We start from the raw sequence: 26,261 nt of genomic DNA on the forward strand, positions 1-26,261 counted from the left end.
TCCAAGTAAAACTACCAAGACTTCCTGATGTAGCAGATGTTGTGGGTGAAGGCAGCATGGAATTGACGATGACTTCTCCACCTAGTGACCTCAGCAACAGGATGGATGAAAGTGTCATTAACTGAGATTGGGAGAAAAGTGTTTGGGTTAGCCAAAAAGATCACTTGGGTTTTTTCCATAACATTCTACTGAAAAACCCGAAAGAACTTTTGACGAACCCGATACATGGTCCTCTGTTCTCAGAACCCTGGAACTCAGGAGAGCTCTGTAGTGCAATAGTTCAGCTACATGATGAGTTCGCTTGGCTTCTATGTGCTGGCTTAGAAAACTAATCAACACTCAGGACATTTTTATCATGAAGAAATAACTAAAAATTCCAGATATCTTATAAATGATCTTTCAAAACATGGTTAAATTGAAAAACAAGAACAACAACAAAACAACAAAAAAGACAAGTGCTACTTTAACCTTTGGTCCTGACCACTGCCCCAGTTGGTTTGACTGGGGCTCCTTCCTAAGTAATGAGCTGAAAAAATAACCCTGTGGTTCAACCCAAGTGCAATAACCAAGGTTTGGATTTAGGCTATATTTTTTGCTGTTTTAATTCCAAAAAGAAAGTTATAGGGATGGGGGTGGGGGGATGTCGTTAAGAAGAGGCAAGAGTTTAAGTAGGTGGGAGAGCAGGGGTAGATGCTTTTGTAAAGCAGCCTTAGGAATAAAGCAGCAGAGGCGAAGAAAAGCCAGGCGCAGGAAGAAAGCTCGTCTCTATCTCCTGCTAGGAGGAAAGTGGCAAGTGGGTTATCATAAGCAAAGCAATGGCTAGAGACCTCTGTGTCCTGGGAAGGCTGACGGGGGAGGTGAGGGCGGTGGTGGCAGTGAGATTGTTGCCAGATATCTGAATACCAGAAGATCTCTCCATTAGTCATGCAGGCTAAATAAGAAGGGGAGAAAAAGGATACCCCGAGGTATTCTTATCTCAAACATTCTGAACCCCTGGAAATAAATTTGAGCAGGAGCTTAGAGTTCAGGTTTTACTAACATGAATAATCCAAAAGAGGCTTTTGACCCCTGTGCTGTCCAAAGCAGGAGACTGAAGCCCAGATTTGAGCATAAATTAGGCTACGTGGATCATGAGGCGTGTGCATTTTATAAAATTTCAAAACAAGGGTTACCTGATTAATCCTTGGAGAATTAGAAGTATAACTAAGCATACTCACCATTTTCCCATGCATTCTCTTCATCAGGAATTCACAGGGGCTTGTTTCTATGGCAATGCACTCACTCTAGCCTCTGCATCCAAAAAATATCTACTCCCTTAGTTCTTCTGTATCTTCTTTCACTTGAACTCTGACCTTTCTGCCACTTTCCCAGCCTCTTAACACTCTAAGGGTCAGACCTTTTGTCATCATTGCCAGTCATGCAAAAAGAGTTATAAATCACCTTGCTAATCAGTTGCTGTGTTTCAGACATCTCAGTAGTTTTGTTACATGACATTATTAAATTCAAACCAATAAAACTCATTTTGTTCCACGACATATCATCCTTGAATTCAGCTCCACTTGTGTTTTTCCAAGGAAGGAATAACTTCATCTTTATAAATTATTATACTTGGTACCTCACTGCTAAAAATATGCTCCTGGTAGGACTGATAAAACCTGGTCCTTCCATCTAAGAACACTCTCCCCTGCTACCTTCCAATTCTCCCAAAAGATGCAGACATGAGAAGCCCACTTTCTCAAAGTACGGGTCTCAATGAGTACACACTCTTCCAATTCCAAGAAAGATCCTCATAAACACTGATATAAGTTGATGATGATAACTGTTGTGACCCACTAAATCACTAGTAAATACCAGACAATTTGCTAAATTTTTGACCTGCATGGTCTCATCATCATCTTAATTGGGAAATCCAATTTCCCACGTTGGAATTGGCCATAATAAAGCACTGATTTACAACTTGCGGTCTGCATAATATCTATTACCTGGCAGCAGGGACAGAGCAGACTATTAATGATCCATACAATTCATACTTTTTCTAGTAACTCTCAATGCTTGCTCCATAAAAAATTACTTTCAGTCATGAGCGATGAGTTGGAGGTATCCTTCTGAAACTACAAGATGTGGGTCAACTAATTCAGGCAGGTGTACCAACAGGCTTAGGCTAAGTCACACAACGGTAACAGATTAACTGCACCCTCCAAAGTTTCAGTGATTTACACAATTATTTCTCACTCATGCCACATGTTCACCACCTGTCAGCTGTCACACAGCTCTATGTAGATTTCATTCTGGGACCCTAGCTAAAGGAGAGGCCCTGCTCTGGAACAATGGAGGTTGATGAGAAAGAGGTGGAACCCTGTAATAGCTCTTAGATCTACTATGAAATGGTACACATCTCACATCCATTCAGATTTCATTAGATGAAGGAGACAGCAAATATTTTGAACAATACCACACTGGAACAGGGTGGGGGATGGGGAGGAAGGGAGCAGCATAAGTCAGGGCATAAAGCACTGGAGGAGAAATGAGTTGAGTATTATCTTTACTTCATTTCTCTGAGTCTTTCTGTCCGCACTTGCAAAATGGAGTTCATGTGGCCAATGTTACCATCTTCCTCAGAGATTTACTGAAGGCTCAAAGAGTACAATATATATAAAAGGAGTTTGAAAAATTCAGAGCACTCTGTAAGTAGGAGGTATTATTTAATGCTACTTGTAGTACTCTCTATGCCTGGCAGATTGCATGATGTATATGCATCACATTGTTCTTTATTCTTCAACGTAACTTTTTACTACAGGAAGAAAAAGTTTATGAGACTCTATATAGACTCCAAATTCAAGAAGATCACAAATAGACCCCAACTGCTGTACTTTCCTCAGACACTACCTCTAATTGAAGCTAATGAATCAGAAACCATTTAAGACCAACCCATTGAAAATGTCATCCCAAAGGTAAAAAAGCCTCAGTAGATCAGATTCATAAAACACCAAAGTCCAACTACAGCAATTCTCAAAATGGGGAATGTTCCTGCTCGAGTCAGATGAGGCAAAATGAAACGAACTCCTGTGAATTGTATCATAGCTGACAAAGGGTCTTCTTACCTTCTATTGATTGGCCAGGAGTTCCGATATCTTCTCTATGGCAATTTCCACAGCAGTCTCTGCAGAGTAGGAGTCCTTAATACACTATATCTCTGCTACTGCCTTAGGAAGTTAAGAAAATTGAAAGTCTTTTGTGCTTCTTTTTCCACTGAAAGCCTGAATAGGTTTTTCAAGTTAGCCTGGACAATGTGTGTAACATTTTGTTTTAATTTGCAAGCCAGTCTTGTTCATCGTGGTTTGTGAAATATGGGTCATTTTCACTCCACTTGCTCAGAGTAAAAAAATAACTTGCCTGAAGCAGTTCATAAGTTATCTACTCCTCTCTATGATATAGTGAAACAATGAACTCAGCCTCTGAGAGTCTCTAGTACCCAGGCAGGCATGTGGTGAGCATCCCAGAGGAAAATTCTGAAGACAGAGCTGGGTAAATGGCCATAAGCTAAATTTTACCATAAAAGAATGTAGTATACATAGCTTTCTGCCCACCCAAAACCATCCATACACTTGCCTCCTATTGCTACAACTCTAATTAGTTCAGACAAAGGGCAAAGATCATTTAGTCTATGGGAAGGCAAACCCCCTACTCCAAATCCGGGGATTGCACACAATTAGCCCAAACCAATGACAGTCATTTCATTGGTCTCAGGGTGGAGAGGATGTAATGTGGTCTGAAAAATAAGCAGAAGACTTCTGCATGGAGAGAGAGGCAAGGAGGTTACAAGGGACCTTCTAGGAAGGACTTTCTTCAAACTTAAAAACACAGAACCTGAGAGGGCAGACAGCAGAAGCAAGAAAAACTACAATTCTGCAGCCTGTGGAAGGAAAACCACATGCACAGAAAGATAGACAAAGTGAAAAGGCAGAGGACTATGTACCAGATGAAGGAACAAGATAAAACCTCAGAAAAACAACTAAATGAAGTGGAGATAAGCAACCTTCCAGAAAAAGAATTCACAATAATGACAGTGAAGATGATCCAGGACCTTGCAAAAAGAATGGAGGCAAAGATCGAGAAGATGTAAGGAATGTTTAACAAAAACCTAGAAGAATTAAAGAACAAACAAACAGAGATGAACAATACAATAACTGAAATGAAAACTACACTAGAAGGAATCAACAGCAGAATAACTGAGGCAGAAGAACAGATAAGTGACCTGGAAGACAGAATGGTGGAATTCACTGCTGCAGAACAGAATAAAAAATGAAGACAGCCTAAGACACCTCTGGGACAACATTAAATGCACCATCATTCACATTATAGGGGTCCCAGAAGGAGAAGAGAGAGAGAAATGTCCTGAGAAAATATTTGAAGAGATTATAGTCAAAAGCTTCCCTAACATGGGAAAGGAAATAGCTACCCAAGTCCAAGAAGTGCAGAGAGTCCCAGGCGGGATAAACCCAAGGAGAAACACACGGAGACGCAGAATAATCAAACTGGCAAAAATTAAAGACAAAGAAAAATTATTAAAAGCAACAAGGGAGAAACGACAAATAGCATACAAGGGAACTCCCATAAGGTTAACAGCTGCTTTCTCAGCAGAAATTCTACAAGCCATAAGGGAGTGGCATGATATATTTAAAGTGATGAAAGGGAAGAACCTACAACCAAGATTACTCTACCTGGCAAGGATCTCATTCAGATTCAACAGAGAAATCAAAAGCTTTACAGACAAGCAAAAGCTATGAGAATTTAGCACCATCAGACCAGCTCTACAACAAATGCTAAAGGTACTTCTCTAAGTGGGAAACACGAGAAGAAAAGGACCTACAATAACAAACACAAAATAATTAAGAAAATGGTAATAGGAAGATACATATTGATAATTACCTTAAATGTGAATGGATTAAATGCTCCAAGCAGAAGACACAGGCTCACTGAATGGATACAAAAATAAGACCCATATGCATGCTATCTACAAGAGACCCACTTCAGACCTAGGGACACATACAGACTGAAAGTGAGGGGATGGAAAAAGATATTCCATGCAAATGGAAATCAAAAGAGAGCTGGACTAGCAATACTCATATCAGATAAAATAGACTTTAAAATAAAGAATGTTACAGGAGACAAGAAAAGACACTACATAATGATCGAGGGATCCAAGAACAAGATATAACAATTATAAATATATATGCACCCAACATAGGAACACCTCAATACATAAGGCAAATGCTAACAGGTATAAAAGAGGAAATTGACAGTAACACAGTAATAGTGGGGGATTCTAACACCTCGCTTATACCAATGGACAGATCATCCAGACAGAAAATTAATAAGGAAACACAAGCTTTAAATGACACAATAGGCCAGATAGATTTCATTGATATTTATAGGACATTCCATCCAAAAACAGCAGATCACACTTTCTTCTCAAATGCACATGGAACATTCTCCAGGATAGATCACATCTTGGGTACAAATCAAGCCTCAGTAAATTTAAGAAAATTGAAATCATATCAAGCATCTTTTCTAACCACAACGCTATGAGATTAGAAATGAATTACAGGGGAAAAAATGGAAAAAACACAAACACATGGAGGCTAAACAATACATTACTAAATAACCAAGAAATCACTGAAGAAATCAAAGAGGAAATCAAAAAATACCCAGAGGCAAATGACAATGAAAACACGATGATCCGAAACCTATGGGATGCAGCAAAGGTAGTTCTAAGAGGGAAGTTTATAGCTATACAAGCCTACCTCAAGAAACAAGAAAAATCTCAAACAATCTAACCTTACACCTAAAGGAACTAGAGAAAGAACAAACAAAACCCAAAGTTAGTAGAAGAAAAGAAATCATAAAGATCAGAGCAGAAATAAATGAAATAGAAACAAAGAAAACAATAGCAAAGATCAATAAAACTAAAAGCTGGTTCTTTGAGAAGATAAACAAAATTGATAAACCATTAGCCAGACTCATCAAGAAAAAGAGGGAGAGGACTCAAATCAATAAAATTAGAAATGAAAAAGGAGAAGTTAAACAGACACCACAGAAATAGAAAGCATCCTAAGAGACTACTACAAGCAACTCTATGCCAATAAAATGGACAACCTGGAAGAAATGGACAAATTCTCAGAAAGGTATAACTTTCCAAGACTGAACAAGGAAGAAATAGAAAATATGAACAGACCAATCACAAGTAATGAAATTGAAACTGTGATTAAAATTCTTCCAACAAACAAAAGTCCAGGACCAGGTGGCTTCACAGGTGAATTCTATCAAACATTTAGAGACGAGCTAACAGCTATCCTTCTCAAACTCTTCCAAAAAATTGCAGCGGAAGGAACACTCCCAAACTCATTCTACGAGGCCACCATCACCCTGATACCAAAAGAAGACAAAGATACTACAAAAAAAGAAAATTACAGACAAATATTACTGATGAATATAGATGCAAAAATCCTCAACAAAATACTAGCAAACAGAATCCAAAAACACATTAAAAGGATCATACACCATGATCAAGTGGAATTTATCCCAGGGATGCAAGGATTCTTCAATATATGCAAATCAATCAATGTCATACACCATATTAACAAACTGAAGAATAAAAACCATATGATCATCACAAAAACAAAAAAACAAACAAAAAAAAAACACAGAACCTCACACAGAAGATGTTTAACCCCTGCCCCTTCCTTCCTTCTTTGGGATGCTGGTATGAGGACATCATGTCTGGGGCTATGGCAGCCACCACGCAACCACAGGAAAATAAGCCCAAAGCCCAAGTGTGCTGAAGATGGCTGAATGAAAAGAGAGGAGGGCGATTGCTCTAAACGTTGATATTAACTCTACTTGGTTCTCAGTGCCTCCCATTCAGATGCCCAGTATTTCACCCCTGTTTTAGTCCCTGAGTTCTATTCTTAGACTGTAAATGGGCTCTAATGTTTAGTCATTTCTCCTTAAGTGCTATCCTTCTCATTATGAACATGTCCTCTGGAATTGTGGAATGTCTCCATGATCACAGAAAAATGTCTAAAGCCCAAGGACATTACCATGACTCAAGGTGGTACCACAGTATACACTGACCCAAGGCCCTGCGCACACAACAAGTTAAGAAGCATGTTCAAGAAAACAGGGATTCAGACCTAAGATCGCTCAACATAATCAATAAAATAAGGCCTCACACACAAAGGGTAGGCATAATACCACAAATGGTACCTCATAAAATTGATTCTATGTAACAAAAAATGAGGAGGAAATCAAAGAGTCCCAAAACAGCATTTGTACCAGCAATTTCCTCCCAGGTTCTGCCAGGTCTCAATAGCTAAGGGAAGCCAGGAATGGTGGGTGTACTGCTTCCAATAGACAACTAAAACACCTGCAAATAGTAGAATCAAGATTCAAATTATTTTGAGGTTCCTTCTATCATTTTTATAATTGTTCATAGTCTCTCCCCACATATAGCAGAAGGTAAGAAAACAAATTTTTTAGACCATTACCTGGCTTGTGGCATTTTTTTCATGTTAAATGGAGAGGAAAATGTTCACATTTTTTATTTTTAAAATTACAGTAATTTTCTGACAAAAAATACAAAATAGCATAAGGTAAGATATAAAAAATAAATGTTAATGTGAAGTATTGAAATTAATAGTCCTCTTCCTCAAAACTGACAAATAAGTAACATGACGTTAATGGATAGATGAAAAGGTTCACAACTAAAGGGCAACTTCACCCTCCCACGTGGCATGTCTCCCAAATCAAGTTCAAATCTATACAGGTAAGCAAAAGGAAAAAAAAAGTGTAGAAAAAAGTGTGTGTGTCGGGGGTTAACTATTAGTTAGACTTATATTGCTAATGAGAACCAGAGCAGTAATAAAGAAAGTCTTCCAGAAGAAATGAAAAACAGAGGCTTCCTACCAGGTTCTGAACACTAACAGTAATTAGAAACATTTCCTTAACAACTGAAGAGGTCTTTAGTCAAAACCAAAAAGTTAAGCAGGGATCAACAACACAAAACAGAAGAATGCAAAGGAATTTATTGTCGTCAACTGTCTTTACCTTGACAATACCTGGCCCACTTGAGAACCAAATCAGCAGGAGAGTGACCAAGATTTTGCAGCATTTATTCCAGTCAAGACATCTACCTTCCTAATTAACAGAACACCAAGATTCAATATACTAGTAAAGACGACAGGAATAATTAGGTCCAACCAGGACGGAAAAACAGCCTAGCCATCAATTTGCCTATAAGAATTTCTCTAAACTGATGGGAGAGAGCCAGTGAGCACTGTAGAAATGGATGGGCTCAGATTTTAGGGCACTGTACATGTAAATCCAGGGTCAGAACTAATCCCTGATCCTCTGGTATATTAAAGGAACAGGAGTATGCAATGCTTGCCCCAGCATGCTGAGCATGGAAACAGGGGTTCACATAAGACAGAGGAGTTGCTCTGCTCTATAAAGTAGAAAAGGGGGTCACTGATGCTTGAGGCCACCAACCTACTATACCAATCCATGTGCCAAAGTTATGAGTCCATCTGTCACTGGGACTTTTAGTAGAGTTTGGGAATTAGCAACACATGAATCAGTCATTAGGCAACACAACTGAAAAAAAACTCTGCCCTTGGCAGGTGAAGATGATGGCAATTGGGTATAAGCTAGTATCAAAGCATCCATTCAAAAAGAGGATCCACCATGTAACATTTAACTGAAATTGAAGAAGACAATCTACCCAAATAAGACAACATAAAACGGGGTGTTTATGGTTTTGCTGGTGATTGAAAGGTCTTCCTTTTACATGCTACTTAGCAGCCTGGATAAGTCAGAAGAAGAGAATATCCTAGACTGTTGGTATAATATTTTATAGGATCCCATAGGACCAGAACCAAGTGAAGGCTTTCATTCTTCAACCATGTCTACCAGGAATATATTTCTCACAAGTTGACTTTATTAAATAGTTCACTTACCTTCACAGTAGGCAGAGTCTCCCTGGATAGAGATGTAACCATTCTTACACTCACAAGTAGCTTTGGTATTCCAGTTTTTGCACTCTGAGTTTTCACCACATTTAGGTCCTTCAGCACAAAAGTTATGACCTAGAAAAAGCAAATAAAATTTTACATCAGGAAAGAAAAGAATAAAAGACTTCCAAATAATAAAGCATGAGACATTTTTATTATATGTCAGCATACATGAGAACACGCCTTGGCAATATGCAAAGGTAAGCTGGCAAGGGGGTAGAAGAGTAGGACTAGGAAACTTTGGACCATCCCATGCTTCACATTTTTTCCCCCTAATATACAAACTTGCTAAAGTTGTTCCTTCTTGAAGGTTTTTATCCATGTTGATCCTGAATCTTCTTTCTACTGCTTTCTTATATGACTTGTCTTTCTATAATTGTTTTATTGCAAAATTTATGATACATAAGAGATTTATAAAATGAATATATATGAATATATAAATAAAATGAATACAATATTATCAGTACCCCTTTATTACAGGTCCCCAATGAATCCTCCTCCCAGACATCAGACAACTCTCTTAATTTTTGTTAATCACTCCCTTACATATTTTTATAGTTTTACCATACATAGGTATGTATTTCTAAATTATAGATTATTTAGTTTTGCCCATTTTGAACTTCACATGTGAAATAATACTGTAATATCTTCCATGGTGTTTTTTTTTCTATTCATCCATGTTAATGTCTCTGGCTATCTTTCATTTATTTGTCAATGGTGTATAATATTCCATAGCATGAATATTCCAAAATTTATCCATTATGCTACAAATTGACATTTGAGTTATTTGCAGGTTTTGAATTACAAACAATGCTGCAAGAAATGTTCTTCAACATGCTTCCTGACGCATGCTTTTTTAACCACATGTTTAATATTTCTTTGCCCAAGAGTCTTCTTCAATCTTAGACATTCCTTCTAGGATAGTTATTTTTCTTAATGTATCCTTTATAAGTTCCTTTAATGAAGATATTTTGATAGTAACTGTGCTCAATTTCAATTTATCTAAATATGTCCTTTGACCACCCTCCTAATTGAAAAATAGCTTTTTTGGGTATAGAGTTATTTTGCCTCAACATTTTGAAGATATTCCATTGTTTTCTGGCTTCTATTATCACTGTTGAGAAGTCAGTTGTTAACCTAATCATCATTTCTTAGTATGTGACAAACACTTTCTCTGTGGCTTTTAAGATCTATTTTATTTGGTTGTTTGCTTGATGGGGATGGGGGTTTGTTTGTATTCATTAACTTTAAGGTATCTAGGTGTGAATTTATTTTTATTCATTCCTCCTAGGATTCCTTGGGATTCTTGAATCTAAAGATTAAATCTTTTATCAATTTGCAAAATTATCAGGTATTTTCTCTTCAAACATTCTCTTTTCACCATTTTATCTATTCTCTCTTTCTGGAATTCTAACTAGATAAACATTATTCCTTCCTTCTCAAGCTCTCCTCCATGTTTCTTAGACTTGCTTTAATATTCCCCTTGCTTTTTTCTATGCTGAATTCTGTTTAACTTTGGATGTATCTTTTGGTTTATTAATCCTCTCAAGTAGTGTCATGTTCTGTTTCAGTCATACATATCATTTTTATTTTACTTACATTTTTATTTTCTAGAATTCAATTTCTTTCTTTTTCAGTCTCCTTGATCAAATTTGTGGTCTCTTATTCTTTCATCTTTTAATTTCCTTTTTTAAAAACACATTAGACATATTTTATACAGATAACTCCAGTATCTTCAGTCTTCCGACTTTACTAAAGTAAAGTCAGCATCTGATTTTACAGTTTGTTGTTTTGCTGAGTATCATGCATGAGGACTTATTTTCTTTTGTTTTGAGTGAGTCTTTTATTTGTGAGCTCATATTTTTTAGGATTTAATCTGTGGAAATTATTTGAGGTTTGGGCTGTAAAATTGTATTTCTTCAGAGAGCATCTGTGTTTGCTTTTGTCAGGTGCCTGAGGGAACTATCAACCCAAAATCACTTTAAATTACATTTTGCCTTGGGGCATAAGGATTGAGCCACATGGGTAGAATAAATTTAGGCCCTAAGCTTTCAGGAATGCAAACTTTTCTCTGCCATACTCGCTATCTAGAGTTGAGACTGATAGGCAAGTCTTCTCTTGCAGAGTGGATTTTTCCTAGTCACCCACTGAGGATTTACCCTTCAAGGTTCTTGATTTATGCATCTCACACCAGCCCCAGGCTTTGTCTCCTGTCTACTTAAACAGTGTCCATTAGAAGCCAGATTCTACCATTCTACCCTCTGGGCAAATACCAACTCCAGTGTGTTAACTTATCTCAAAGAATCACCCTTTTCCAACATTTCTGGTCTCTGATATTTTTTTCTCCTACCTCAATTCCCAGCTGCACCAATTTCCTCCCGACCTCCCCCCCACCAAAATTTATATGTTATGCAGCATTTTTAGGTGAACAAGAAGTAATAGGTTATGCCCACCACAGGAATTGTGAAGTTCAAATATAACAAGGTATATGAAGGTGCTTTTTCATCTTTAACTCAGTACATTTTAGCAAATAATAATTATACAGCTACATCACATATTGCAGTCTCATAAAAAACAACTGTTCTTGGAGAGGAGATCTAATTTATAATTCAGGGTCTATACCAATAAACAAAATAAATAGCTTTGCCTGTCTAGGTACGTATACCGGGAAAGGACAACATCAGTGATTTCCACACTGTTCCTCAGAATCCTGGGCACAGATGAGTTGTCCGATAGGGCTCAAGTCCCCCACCCCGATTCAAATAGAATAGCTTTGCTTTTATATTTTTGATATAGTGATCATGTGAACAACAGTTTCTGGCTTTAAAAAATATAGAAAACACTGAACTATATCAACTTCAAGTTTAATTCCTTTTGGTGATAACATTCTAGAATGTTTTTCCTTTGAAACAGAATTTTAAACCAACACTCTTTAGACCATACTTAGTCTAAAAGATAACAACTCTTATTAAATAATAACATTCATGTACCTATAATGTCTGGCATTACACTAGATGTTTTAAATGGGGATAATAATATACCTTATTAATATGTGTGGAAAGAGTTAAATGTGCTAATCCATATAAAGCACTTAGAGCAATTCTTGATACATACTAGGTGGTCACTAAATGTTAGCCACTGTGATGAGAATGATAATGATTATGATAATGATAATATCGACAACGACATAGTTCAAATAAGTTGATAACACTGTTATCCTCAGCTTCAAGATAAGAAAAGCCCAAACTCATTAATATCTAGCTAGTAAGTGGAGATGCTAAGATTCTAAATTAAGTCTGGTAAGCTCCAAGGCCCATGTACTTTTCCTGTATCCTCTCACAGAGCAAACCTAGCAAAAAAAAAAAAAAAGTGAAAGATGTAGATGCTCCTTGTGATGTTAGAGAGTAGATCCACAGGCTTAGGGGTGCGTGGTATCACATCCAGCCTCACTATCTGACCTGTTAACTGAAGATTGCCCCAGTCAAAATCAGAGGAAGAATTTGTTGGAAATGTGAAACCTGTGTAAGTCAAGAACACTTCTACAAGGACTTGAAAAACTTATAATAACCATTAAAAGTACATGATGTTTTTACTAGCAAAGGGACAATTTTTAGGCATCATAGCTTTCTTTGCCAGAGGAAGTGCCTGGTCTTCCCTCCCCACATCAGAATTGATCAATTAAGTTATCACATTTTCTTTCATTATAATGCTTGACTCAATGTCATATGAGCATCCTTTGTTACATGGCTATGTTTTTTTTTTCTTTCCCAAGACTACAACTGTCCTTCTCCTTCCACATGCATCTGACAGGCTGGAATAAAGCCCCTCAAACGTTGTTGATATTCCAATGCATATCTCTCTATCAAGCATGTGCCATATCAATTCACAATGCAGAGAGTTGGGTCAATTGTATTTCAAGGACAATGAAGGGCCCCTGTGAGACAAACCCAGTTTATGGACAAATCTACTTTGTTTGGGCCTCACCATTGTGCCAAAACCACATTGTTGTTTTTTTTTAATTAATGCAGGCCTTCATTCAAGCGATATTTATTCAGTGCCTGCTTGCCTTTATGCATGAGTGAATAATCATCCACTGAATTTGTATGGGGCACCTACTCTGTGGACTGCAGCACTATGCAAGCTCCTGGGGGCAATGTCAAAATGTTTGAGACATTCCCTGACCACAAGGAAGTTAGAAACTCTAAGGGGATATAAAGTAAATACAGGGGTAGTTAAGATGTGAGCAGTACAAATTATCATAGTGTGTCAGAGAAGAAGAAATCCCTTCTAGATGACACAAAACTTGACCTTTGATTCATCACAGGTAGAAATTTGAAAAGGGACAAGACACAGATCCTAGTGGGAGGAATGGAATTCCAGCCCTTGAGGAAAAAGAACCTCAAATAATCTGGCACAGTTGTAATAATAATGATTAACAGTTACTGAGCATGTAATATATGTTAGGCACTCAGTGAAGTGTTTCAGATGCATTATCCCATTTAATTCTTTTAACAAGCCTATGAAACTAGAATTATTATCCCTATTTCACAGATATAGCAATTGAAGCTCAGAGAAGTTAGTGCACTTGTGAAAGTACACGGAGATATATACATATATATATATATATATATATATATATATATATATATATATATATATACACATACATATATATGTATGTCACCCTCTTTCTTAAATCACTGTCTTTTTTTCCCAGAATCAGAAGCTGTGACCAGACTGTAGAATACACAGGCACATGCGCACACACCTACTCAATATTCAAGTTATTTTACTTGAATATTTTTAATAAGTAGCTCTAGAGTCTGTAATTATCGTCCTATAATTAGAAGCACACAGTGACATCATTTAACTAGTACTGGTCCAAATACAGAGAATACTTTTATTATAAAAGCTGTTATTTATTGAGTTTTTCTAATTTGCCAGACACAGAGGTAAGCATGTTACACACCTCAGCTAGGTAAGTAAGGGAAACACTCACAGCAACCCTAAAGATTACTATTATCCTCACTTCACAGATTAGGAAAATGTGGTTGGGACTAGCTTATCCAAGGTAACACATCCAGGAAGTGGGAGAGTTATGATTTGACTCAAGCTCTTGTTAAGACCACTAAGAAAATTATTATTCTATGATTTAAATACTTTGGGGCATAGACAACTACTAATGATTATTCTCTGATGATGTTTGTGGACCTCAACTCCTGCTATGCCCTATAAAATTTTTTTAAATAGGCCCATTTAGGACCCAACTGCAGGCTCTGCCAATCTGTTCTTAAGAAAAATTGAGACTAGGCCAATTCTTGTGCTCAATCTCTTCTGGCCTCTGGCTGAGAACATCCATGCTTCTCTAGAAGCAATAACAAAGGCTCACACCACCCTCTAAAAGCATAGGAAATAACACTGTCTTGCATGTCCCACTTTACATATTGTATTTTATGTCACTATAGCCATAGCCCACTTGACATTTCATTTGGATGTCCTCACAGTTGTCTCGCAGCTCACTGAAACTGAACTCTTGATCTTAATTCCAAAATCCATGCTCTCCAAGTTCTCCATAAGCATCTGCAGGACCTGTATCCACTTAAACCATCTTCTTCTTTCCTTCTTTTTTTTTTTTTTTGGGGGGGGGGAGTCATCTTTGTCCTCTCTCCTCAAATACTGGCCCTTGCCAAGTTCTATTAATTTTATTTCATGAATATCTCTGGAATCTATCTCTTTCTCCCCCACTCCACAGCAAGAAGAAAAACTCATCCTACTCCAAACAATCATCTCTCAAATGGATAGCACCTTATTTGCCTTCCTGTTCCCCTTTTTGCCTGTCATTTCCTCACAAACAAATCCTTTTAAAACATAGATTGGGGGGCTTCCCTGGTGGACCAGTGGGTAAGACTCCGTGCTCCCAATGCAGGGGGCCTGGGTTCAATCTCTGGTCAGGGAACTAGGTCCCACATGCCACAACTAAGAGTCCGCATGCCTCAACTAAGAAGCCCCCATGTCGCAACTAAGACCCAGCGCAGCCTAAATAAATAAATACATAAATAAAACAGATTGGGTCATGTCACAATACCCCTTAAAAATCTTGTGACGGTTTCCCATTTTACTTAAGAAAAAATACAAAATCCTTAACTTCGATTTGAAACAACAAACAAGACTCTCCTCTCCCTCTGTCATTTCCCTCCAATTGTATCAGCCTTTGTTTTAATTCTTCTAGTACTCCAGTCTCTTTCCTGATTCAGGGTCTTTGCAAGCTTATCCCACCAACTCAGAACATTATGAAACATCCCTGCCAGAATAATTTCTACTCAGTCATCAAGTCCCAGCTTAAATATAATCTATTCAGAGAAGGCTTTCTTGTCCCTCAGGTCTAAAGAAAATCCCATTACTCTCTCCCATACCACCCTATTCTTCTTGTTTATAGCAGGTATCACAATTACTAATTACATGTTAATTTCTGTGTTTATTTTTTGAATGTCTGTCTTCACATGAGAAGCTCACTTCTTCAAGGGAAAGGACCCTGTGAGTTTGTTTCCCTTGTGCCTAAGGCAATATACAACACATTATAAACTCTCCAATATTTGTAGAGCTAATGACTAAATCCTCACTCTTCCAAAACTAGAATTAAAAGAGTGTTTTAAAGATGAATAAACCAAGGCTCAAAGATGTTAATTACCTTCCTTGTGGTCAGGTCGCTAGCAGGCGATGGGTGAAAGAGAGATATAAAGCCAAATATGATTCTAATACCCAGTCTCCCTCCACCACTCTACACGACCTCCCAGCCATAATTTTAATCATTAAGGGACATTCAAGGAACGCCAACCCTGGCCTGAAGAGACCAGTACTCCATCAGTCATTAGCAATTTCTAGTCCCTGACATGCCTTGAATCTTTCCAAAGGAACAAACCTTATTTCTTTCTCCAGGACACAGTCCATTATTACTTGCTGCTTGGGGACTCAAAGTCAGAAGAAAAATAACATCACACAACAGAACACCATCCATGGATGAGATACCAAGATGAGTAAGACCCCCTTGGAGCTTATTTACACTCGAGCGGTGGAAATGAGCAGATGCTCAGAGGAAGACACACAATCTGCTGAAATGGGATTCCAGGTTTTATTCCAACCACCTCCTTAATTTTTGTTCCTGGCAGAAGTACTATTCATTCACTTGACAAATATTAAGCCCCTGCTGTGTGCCCAGCCACTGTGCTAGACAACAGGGATATAACAAAAATGCCACAAACATCATAAACATGCCCTCATTCATCTAACACTCTAGCAGGGATGTCTACCCTTGAGTGTTGGGTTACAGGAAATATTGTGATGCAGAGGAGAAAGGTACTTCCAGAATGTATCACAGAGAAGGGTCCTAACACTAGGAATCAAAAGGAGATTCGAGGGATGAGTGAGGTGACTGGACAAAGCCTAAGAGTTCCAACTACAGGGAGCAGCACGTGTCCACGACATGATCGAGGAAACTAAAGAAGAAACGTTAAGTGTTGGGGCCATATTTTCTCCTCTCATTGGGAGCAGTCTAAAATTTGGACTCCCCTTTGTGGTCCTGAATCTAGAGTTCTATTGCCAGTGAAAGATCAATAACACTTGTAAAACTCTTTGCTTTCTTTAAATCCATTGGCCTAATCTGCATATAATAAACCCTGCCCATCGTAATGAAGCCCTCACACTGCCACTCTCCAGATCCCACTCTGTACCTTTTTATAAGTACAGCAAACCATCCACCCATTCTGCTTCATCTCTGGTTTCTCCATCCAACAATGGATAAGCATCTTTACGGTTTACTACTGTGACTTCTTCCACAGCAAGGAATGAATAAGTCACTACCCTTGGGCAGGAGTTAGCTTCTCTAAGATAAAGGTCGATTCCACATAAAGCACCACTGCTTGTCCTCCATCTCCCCCACCTAATGCATCCCCCAGAGGTCAAGCAGGTCACCTTTGAAATGACAATCTGAAAATGCACCTCAGATTTCTCTACACTAACTCAAATCCTAGAAAGCCAATACTCCTCATATCACTGCTGCTTGCCCAAGCTTGAAAGTCACAAGGAGCAAAGGTAAACTGAGTACAGTATATTCCATGTGCCTAGTTGGTATGGAGACAGCTCCACCCATGGACTGGCCCTATAGGAGGGATACGGCCCAAAGATCCTTTATGGGAACAGGATGCCCTAATGTACTCCACAACCAACATACATACCACAGAGGCCTGGGCCCTGGAGGGGTGAGGACAGTCCTTTAGCTCCTGTGGACAGAGGGTTGTAACATCGGAATGGGCCTACTAGAGACAGAACTCTGGATTCTCACAGGTTCTGTCTTAGAAAGCAATTGGTTTTTCTACAATAGTCAACACTTAGGGGTCTTCCAGTCCAAGGCAGCCTGGTCTTAGTTTCAGGTCTTCTCTCTGGGGTAATGTGCCTCCTTCCCAAGGCTCCCTGGGCCTGGATCCATTGTGGCACTTTCAGGAACACAGAATTCAAGGGCTCCCTGAGACTGGACTCTTCTCCAAATGCCCTCTGTTTCCAACCTCAACAGTTGAGCATATAGCCCTGTCATTCCAGTGCCCACAGTGGCCCACGGCTGCAGGTATTTTGATCAGATTCCATCTATCAATATGCAGAGGACCTGACCCATCTATAAACTATGTGTTCCTCTATATAGGCACTAGTTTACCTTCTGATTAAGTGCCTCTTTTACAGGTCTCTTTTCATCTCAAATACACTGAAATCCTCTAAAACCATTTCAGTTACAAATTCATCTAAGATGATGGTGAGGACTAGAAAAAAAGAAAATCATGCCACACCTCTTTGGGAGGAGTTAACTGAAGGGCATAAAATCTTAAGTAGTACAAATAACAATCTCAACTAATTTCAGCCTGGGCCAGAGGACAAGGCAAGTGGGCATGAATTAAAATTACAGATAAACACATTGGGAACAGATGTTGGAAATAACTTTTTCCTCAACACTGAAAATCTTAAACATGCAGCCAAACCCTCCAAAGTCATTGGCAACACTGAAGATAAAATTGGAGCCTATTATGAAGGGAATAAAACCCTAAGGAGTGTAGCAAGAATTCTGGGATGAGCCAAATGATTGGTGTGTCTTCCTGGAGCAATCCTGAGAACACACAGTCAAGTTGGCTTTTGTTCCCCCTTCAACTGAGAGCACTGGCAATTTATGAGCAATCTTTTTCTGCTGGGGCTACATCCACACTTTTATTACTTACTTCTTCCAAGGCAGAAGCATAGATGTCACTCCGGTGCCCACTCTCCTTTCTCCACCCTCGTGGCCTTATGCTTAAGTAGATGGGCTCCTGCTATAGCCATTACCTCAAGGTAATGATGAGGGTAAGCAAATTTCATGCTGCCAGCACAAACTGTCCTGAGGCATCAGAAACAAACTGCACCAGTGATTAGGGCTGTTCTGGGTAGTGCCGCTGGTGACTGAGACCTTGGACCCCAGCAACTGCAGAGTGGCTTCTCCCTGCCAAAGTCTAACATCTTGATCCTTTTGGCACGTGTCTTCTCTAACCGTCCTGCAGTTCTGTCCCTAACGGCATCCTGACTGCACCAGTAGCCCTGTGGATATAACTACCTGTTCAGCTGATTACCTTCATTTTTCTCTGAAGGGTAGAGAAATTAGTTACAGCATTTGTCATTACCCAAGATTTGAAGAGGCAAGGTGTCCAAGCACCGAGTCTGGATATCAGTTCTGCTGATACAATGAACAGTATAAATCAGCCGGAGCCTGTTTTTCTTAACTCGAAGGTCTTAGGTCTGATTCCCACAAAGAGAAAAACCCAGTATAAAGCTATAATCTGCACCTCTCTCCTTGAATGGAAGCAAGGTGGGGGAGGGAGCTGTATCACCATACCACCGTATCAGAAAATGGGCATGACTCAGTAAAAAAAAAAAAAAGCTTCATAATCAAGCCAACACGTTAGGTCTTGAGGAAACAAGTTATAACTCTGCAAAATGGGTCTTAACACTCTTTCACAGATGAAACAGAGCCTTCAGCTGGTACTGAAAATAATTTCATTCAGTCATTGACATGAAAACGACAGGACTATTCTATATGGTAAGAACATATCTTCATCCCTCCCTTTTCTCCTACATTCAAAGAATCGATTCATAAAGTGTAATCATTAAGGCTTCCCTGGTGGCGCAGTGGTTGAGAGTCCGCCTGCCGATGCAGGGGATACGGGTTCGTGCCCCGGTCCGGGAAGATCCCACATGCCGCGGAGTGGCTGGGCCCGTGAGCCATGGCCACTGGGCCTGCGCGTCCGGAGCCCGTGCTCCGCAAGGGGAGAGGCCACAGCAGTGAGAGGCCCGCGTACCGCAAAAAAACAAACAAACAAAAAAAATGTAATCGTTAAAACAAGCGTTATTTTTTCCAAGTTGGAGAGCTTTATGGATACTATTTAATCAACCAACAGGGGGCAAAAAGCACCGTCTGTGCTTTCTCAAATTCCAGTCTAAACCTAATGAAAATAAACCTTGGAAAACTTCAAAACCCAAGCAGGCATGAGAAAGGTTTTGACTCAGATTTCTGAGCGATGATACTGAGGGGTGATTTCCCTCAGACTAAAGACCTGACACTCCCAGTAAGACAAAGAGAGATGATAAATATGCTAATTGAAGGGCCTTCAGTACAGGTATTGAAAGAGGCTACAGCCACTTCCGTGCCTGTAATCAATAATATCAGGGTGGCAGAAACCACACAGCTGAAATCACCCGCTGTGCTCATCCCTGAAATAAGTATTTCAGGCCACCAGTCTTACCTCTCTCTGCTCGCTCACTGCCTGCCAATCAGGAGACAGTCTCAATGCACAAAGCAAATGGTACAGCCTCTCCATATGCAGGATAAAAATTAGTTTACATAGAAATTGAGCGTTTCTCATCTTTTCATTACTTTCTGGTTTTGAGAGGGGACAGGAGGAGGGGGAAGGAGCACTGAATAACGTGCCTTAGAAGAGGCCCAGTGGGCTTTCCCAGTCTAATTAGAATCAAAATTGTCCAGCCCCCCTCATCTTCCAAGACTCCACTCAGAAAACACGAGCACAGAGGAAAAGGTAAAAGACAAATAGAAGTCAAAGGGGAAAAATATCTCCCACAATATTGTGAGAAACTCTTAGCCTACTTTTAAGGATGCTCTTGGGAAATAAATTGGAATTAAGAGACACAGAGCAAAATTCATGGAGAGCATAGGTCAAGACAATGGACCTTTGAGCACATCTGGATGGATTTTTTTTGTTCATCATCACATAAATTTTACATTTTTATGAAAAAGAGAACACCCCACTGCCCAGACAAATATCCTTTTCATTTTCTGATTGTCCAATGTGCAGAGCAAGTCCCAGTATGTGGACAAGTGGGCTGAATGTTCTGGGCTCCTCTCTGCTATGGGTCAACAGGAAAGGAGGTAATGACAGTAAATGGTGCTGACAAGGGCTTCAGTCAAAAATAGTGCTTTTTTCATTCTAGGGTCTGAATTCTGAGATAGGAATAAATAGGAGAAACCTAAGAGAATCCATATACCCAAATGGTTTCATTCAACCCGCTTCCCAGGAAAAGAGCCTCCCCACCTTTTCCCTATCTCTTCTAAAGACATACGTTGGTTCCCGTTAAAACACAGACTTGTCAAGGGACATAAATAACTCCCTCACTCACATGCGCCTCCAAGAAAAACCATCAGCTGCTAAATAAAAGAGCTGGTAGTTTCCTGGCTGAGAAGGAAGCAGGTGGGAGGAAGAAGACAATCCTCAACTGTACAGATTGGCCCTGGCTATGATCGCATCTATGAAGCCCTATTCCTGCCTCCCACTTTTCCCTCAAAGCTGACTTAGCTTTGGTAAAAGCCACCAGGTCGCTAGCAACAGGAGCCTTAAATGAGTCATCTTTTCAATGAGATGTCACATCTCTCAGCATCTTCATTGGTTAAAAAAAAAAAAAAAAAAGTTTCTGCACCCCCGAGAAGTTCTAGCAGAAGCTGTGGTACCCAGTCTGTTGTAAACTGGGTCAGAGCAATGAAAATCTTTTTGAATTTCTGTGGGATAATCAATGATCCTGCTCGAATGAAACCATAAATCAGCAGGGGTGAGTAGTTGCAGTGGAAACCTTCTGGCCCCCGAAAGCCTAGAATATCTACTTTGCAGCCTTTACAGAAAATATCTGCCAACGTTTGTGTTAGAGAAAAGACAGAAAAAAAGTAAGATAGTATATAACCTGAGCTAAACTGTTATGCTCCTGGCTTCTTAACTCTAGACACTTCCAAGGTAAACCAAAAAGAATGTAACTCACTGGATATGTGAGAATGTGGAGAAGACTGTATGGTGGGTAGAGGTTTAAAATAATAGCAATGAGTTAACTGGATTTTTTTTTGTAAGATTTTAAATCAGTTTTAGATTCTCCTAATCTATTTAATTCTGCCTGGGTGAGAAGTTTCAGAGAGGAAGTGATATTTGATCCAGAGGATTTGAAGAAATAAATTTGGAAAAGAGGGAATTTCAGGAATAGGCAGCAAAATAATTTCTGCTCGTGCATTAATTAGCAGTTAAGTGTTACTTACTTGAAGCTTTTTTCCTTGCAGGAAGTAAAAAAGCTGTATATAAATCTATGACTACGGATTCAGTGTATGTCATCCTCTGGCAGATAGGGGAATTGGCCCATGGAAAGAGCTGATAAGAATGTTTCCCAATCCCACTCATGAGAAAAAAATGCAATAATGATGCAGGAACTATCATTATTATAGGAACCATGGTTCACTGAATATTTATCACGTGGTAGGCATGATGCTAGGTGCTTATGCATTATCCCGTTTAAGCCTTACAGCAGTCTTATGAAGTAGATAGGATTATTATCCCCGTTTTACAATTGATAAGACTATAACTGAGGACGGTAAATAGCATATACACATATCTAAGCAGCAGAGTTTTGGACAATTGTTATTGTCATCACACTAGTCATTAAACCTTCAATCCCTGCCCTCCATCCCCACCCAAAGCCCCATCGCCAAGCCCTCTTACCTCTGCAGACGCTGCAGCACTGATTCTCTGGGAGAATGTGATCCTTCTCTGAGCAGTTCAAAGGAGGGCACGCTTCAGTAATTTTTACTAAAACTCCACCCTGCAAGCCAAATAATCAGGAAACAAAAAAAAGTTCATATTTTTAGTTGCTGATCCAAACATAAATGCTCATTGTTAATAGCCTGCGGTGATAACAACCTACAATAATTAATAGGAATCCCAGGAATCCCAGGAATCCCAGGATAATGACAAAGTCGCAAATTAAACTGATGAGACTCCTGGAAGAGAGAAGGCCAATTTCCCTTTCTATATCAGAAGAGCCTCAATTTCAACAATTGGGTTTTTTTTTTCTTTTTTGTTTTTTGTTTTAACAAATGCGTTTTGAGTATCTTCTATATAGCAGAATGTCACCGACAGTGTAGAGCTGGTAAATTTTTAACGATTGACTATTGGATGGAGGAACCCTAAAGTTAGCATTTGCTGATTTCTGTGGTGTCAACAACCGGACATTGTGAACTACCAACATGACATCACTGACCACAGAGTTGGGAAGTTATGTACAATGAGCTCTCATGAGCTTTTATGAGACAGTTATGGCACTGCCCTGGATCACAAGCACTGTGAACCCAAAGATAAATAAGACATCTTCCTTGCCCTTGATGGACTCACAGTTTGGATGGAGGGAGAAAAAAAAAAAACTCTTAAACTAGAAACCATGATACAATACAGTAAGTCCTAAAAAAATGTGCTCTAATTATGCTATGGTAACGCATCATAGGAGAATAATTAATTCTGCCCAAATGGGGAGAAATTATGAAGAAAATGCCACATTTGAAGGAACTAAATAATGGAATAAGATAAGGAAGAAGAGACTTTCCTGGCAGAGGGACCAGCAAGGACCAAGGTATACAGGTACGATGAACTGAAAATGGGTCAGTTAGATGAGCACTAGGTTTTCCCTAGAAATAAATAAAATCACTTACAATAAAATTTTAAAAATTCAGCAGGTGAACCTTTAGGACCTCACTTCACCAAAGGTCCCTCTTTGTTGACATCACTAGCATCTATACTTAGTTTCACTCTGAATTTTTAAAATCAGCTCAATAGTTACTATAAAAAAGGGTTTGAGAGTCCCTTATTTTATCTAAAATGTTAAGCTTTTTTCTCCCATTCTTAACTGCATGGTTAAGTCAACCAAGAAGCAAGCTCATTTAAGTCCAAAAGGTAATTCTCAACACAGATGGGAGAATAGGATGGAGCTGGGCCACCAGAAAGGAAGGGGGAGATTCTGATTTTTCCTTCTCCAAGATATGCTGTCATTCCAGGGTTCCCTGGTTTGGCAGAACTCCCATTATATGAGGCACATCCATTCGTAAATATGAACATAATTTTGAATGTCAAATGTAATTTAACTTCCAACTACTCATCATCTGGATTACTGGCACCATGGTTTCCTCTCCTTTCTCATAAATTTCAGCCAAGGCATTCCTTGTGGTGTCTTTTGTTCCCTTTTGCTCTTCATTTCTTGATCTGTCCCAAGGCGTCTAGATCTCTTGCTTTTCTCCTACCTTAAAACTGGCCCTAAGATGCTGAGAACTGATCCTGCTATTCGCCCACGGTCCCCGTTTCAGCTACATTCCACTCTCACCCCTCAATCCAGGCCACGCTGGATGGCACCTGGCCTCAAGAGCTAGCACCAGTCTAAGGGCAGTATGCCTATCAGCTGTACCTCAGCTTTTGCAACAGGGACTCAAACCGATTATTACAAACCAATGGATGGTAATAACCTCACTATCAGCAGCATAAGCTGAATGCAAAGGAAAACACAATGCTTAATTACTTACCATTGCTGCCTCGACTTCTATCCTTCAATATTAATGTATTTATTCATTATCTACTGCCTCCTTGCATAAACATGAATGGTGAACTCTGTTGGATCCCTTTTATCAGTTCACTGTGCCCATCCCCCAACTTCAAATGCCTTTCTGCTAATGGCTCATCTCTCAACCCTCAGACGGTCCCTTTGGGCACTGGAGCCACTTGGCAGGGAGCCAGAAGTTACCTACAAGTTCCACAACCCCCAGCCCCATGGCCCAGAGCCAGTGACTGACAGGCATGGGAGGTTCTTTACTTCAAGGGGAGACGATAGCTGGGGTACGTTCAGAACCCCAGGTGAAGCAGGGTACCTCTGACCTTTCACCTAAAATTGCACCCTTGCTGAACTGCCTGCCCTTCCCAAGCCTGCATCCCCACACCCTTACTTCTTCCTCCCAGGAGCACTATCTTAATAAATCACTGTACTAAAATCCTGAGCTCAGGGTCTGCTTCTAGGAGAATCTCAACTAAGACGATGAGATAAATTTCACTCTTGCTGTCAAAAAAATGTAACTGTTAAAAGAGATTATCTCTAGGCAGTGAGATTCTGGAGTGATTTTCTTTTACTTCCTTATATTTCCTTCCTTTCTCTATAGTCCAAGTTTTATATCTTGAGTAAACATTGGCTTTTATTTTAAAAAGCAATATTAAAAACACTACATTTGTCACTGAAATCTAAGGTGAATGTGTTTTTGGTACATGGGAAAAATCAAGACTCATTTTGCAATGCTTTGGACATGAAATGTTTGTAAATACAAGTTAAAAATCTGCATGCAGTAATAGCTCTTTGGTAGCTATCTGAAAACATTTAAAACCCCTATCTTTGTGTCAGGTGTCAACAAGCTTCAGCAAACTGCTTCAAATTCTGTGTATTTTAAAACATCATTACCGGGCTTCCCTGGTGGTGCAGTGGTTGGGAGTCCGCCTGCCGATGCAGGGGACGCGGGTTCGTGCCCCGGTCCGGGAGGATCCCACAGGCCGCGGAGCGGCTGGGCCCGTGAGCCATGGCAGGCTGAGCCTGCGCATCCGGAGCCTGTGCTCCGCAACGGGAGAGGCCACAACAGTGAGAGGCCCGCGTACTGCAGAAACATCATTATCGTTTTCCTGATTTCTACAGGTTTGTTATGATCATTAAAAATAAATTCTTGAATTAAAAAAAATAAATAAAAATGCTACAGAAGGCTTTTTAAAAAATAATTACACGTGAAAGGTTCTCTTTTTTTTTTTACATAAAAAAGGTTGCTTTGACTACTGATTAAAGCAGTCAACAATTCCAATCAACCTTTAACATATTTAATGAGTAAGACCGTAATTCCAAATGTTCAAAGAGAGACAAACCCCTTTGCATGAATTTGAAAATAATATGAACTGTGATTACAGTAACATAAGTGCCACAAATTCATTTAGTCCAGCCACATAATTTGGCACAAACCATTTTTTACTTTATTTTCAAACTCTAATAAGTATCTGATGATTAACATTTTTAAACCTTCCTGATTGTGGTATGTTATTTTATGACCTTTGGAACTCTGCATTGGTGGCAAAATATAATTCATCCATTCTTTCTCATTTAGAATAACTGTCACCATGTCACTGATCAAATATAAACACTTTCAAGTTCTTTACTAATCACTATGCTTCAACGTGAATTTCTAATACCATATAAAACTCACATCTTTAAGTAAAATTTAAAAAAATGTTGCTAGCCTAAAATAATGTCACAGGGCAGCAATAACTGGACAAAACTGATGAAGACTGCTAGGAGAGTTTATTCATCTTGATAAAAGAAACAAAACAAAACAAAACAAAACAAAACAGTATGTTAACTTCTGGAATCACTTGGTGAAAATATTGAAAACAAAAGTTTGTTTCTTATCTAACCGGTGTTGCTGAAGATTTGAAATGATCCCAGGAAAATGAAACGCATGGATCACCAGGCAGCCTTTTGTCAACTGGGGCTCTGCATTTGAACCATAGAACACCAATTATTTGAGTAATTATTTGCTCAATTCTCCCAAGGATAGCACTTATGCAAGACCATTTTAGATGTCTAGGAGAGAAGTTAATTCATCACATACAACAGGTACCTTAGGGCATTAAGGCTTAAATCTTGCAAAAGGCTGCCCGAGAGAGACTCGAGGCCTTCTCATCCTACACCCGTCACCCTCTCTCCCTGCTGACCACATCCATTAAATGTGTCCCAAAGCTCTTCTCTGGCCTTTTATAAATGCTACCCTTTATCAAGGGAATCAATGAGCCATAG

The 26,261-nt window shown here is 39.3% G+C and overlaps 1 protein-coding gene across 1 annotated transcript in view; it reads right to left on the reverse strand.

Moving 5' to 3' along the window:
- Window positions 1–26,261, reverse strand: part of NELL1 (neural EGFL like 1) — a gene marked incomplete at both ends in the record, with an annotated part of 833,612 nt that overhangs the window by 598,171 nt on the left and 209,180 nt on the right. The window contains 2 exons of the mRNA XM_081240682.1: window positions 9,015–9,143; window positions 22,124–22,223. Of these exons, the coding sequence (XP_081096808.1) occupies window positions 9,015–9,143; window positions 22,124–22,223 (229 nt within the window). The remainder of the gene's footprint in view (window positions 1–9,014; window positions 9,144–22,123; window positions 22,224–26,261) is intronic.

This window comes from Mesoplodon bidens, assembly GCF_964165515.1.
Source record: "Mesoplodon bidens genome assembly, chromosome: 7".
NCBI classification, from domain to species: domain Eukaryota; kingdom Metazoa; phylum Chordata; class Mammalia; order Artiodactyla; family Ziphiidae; genus Mesoplodon; species Mesoplodon bidens.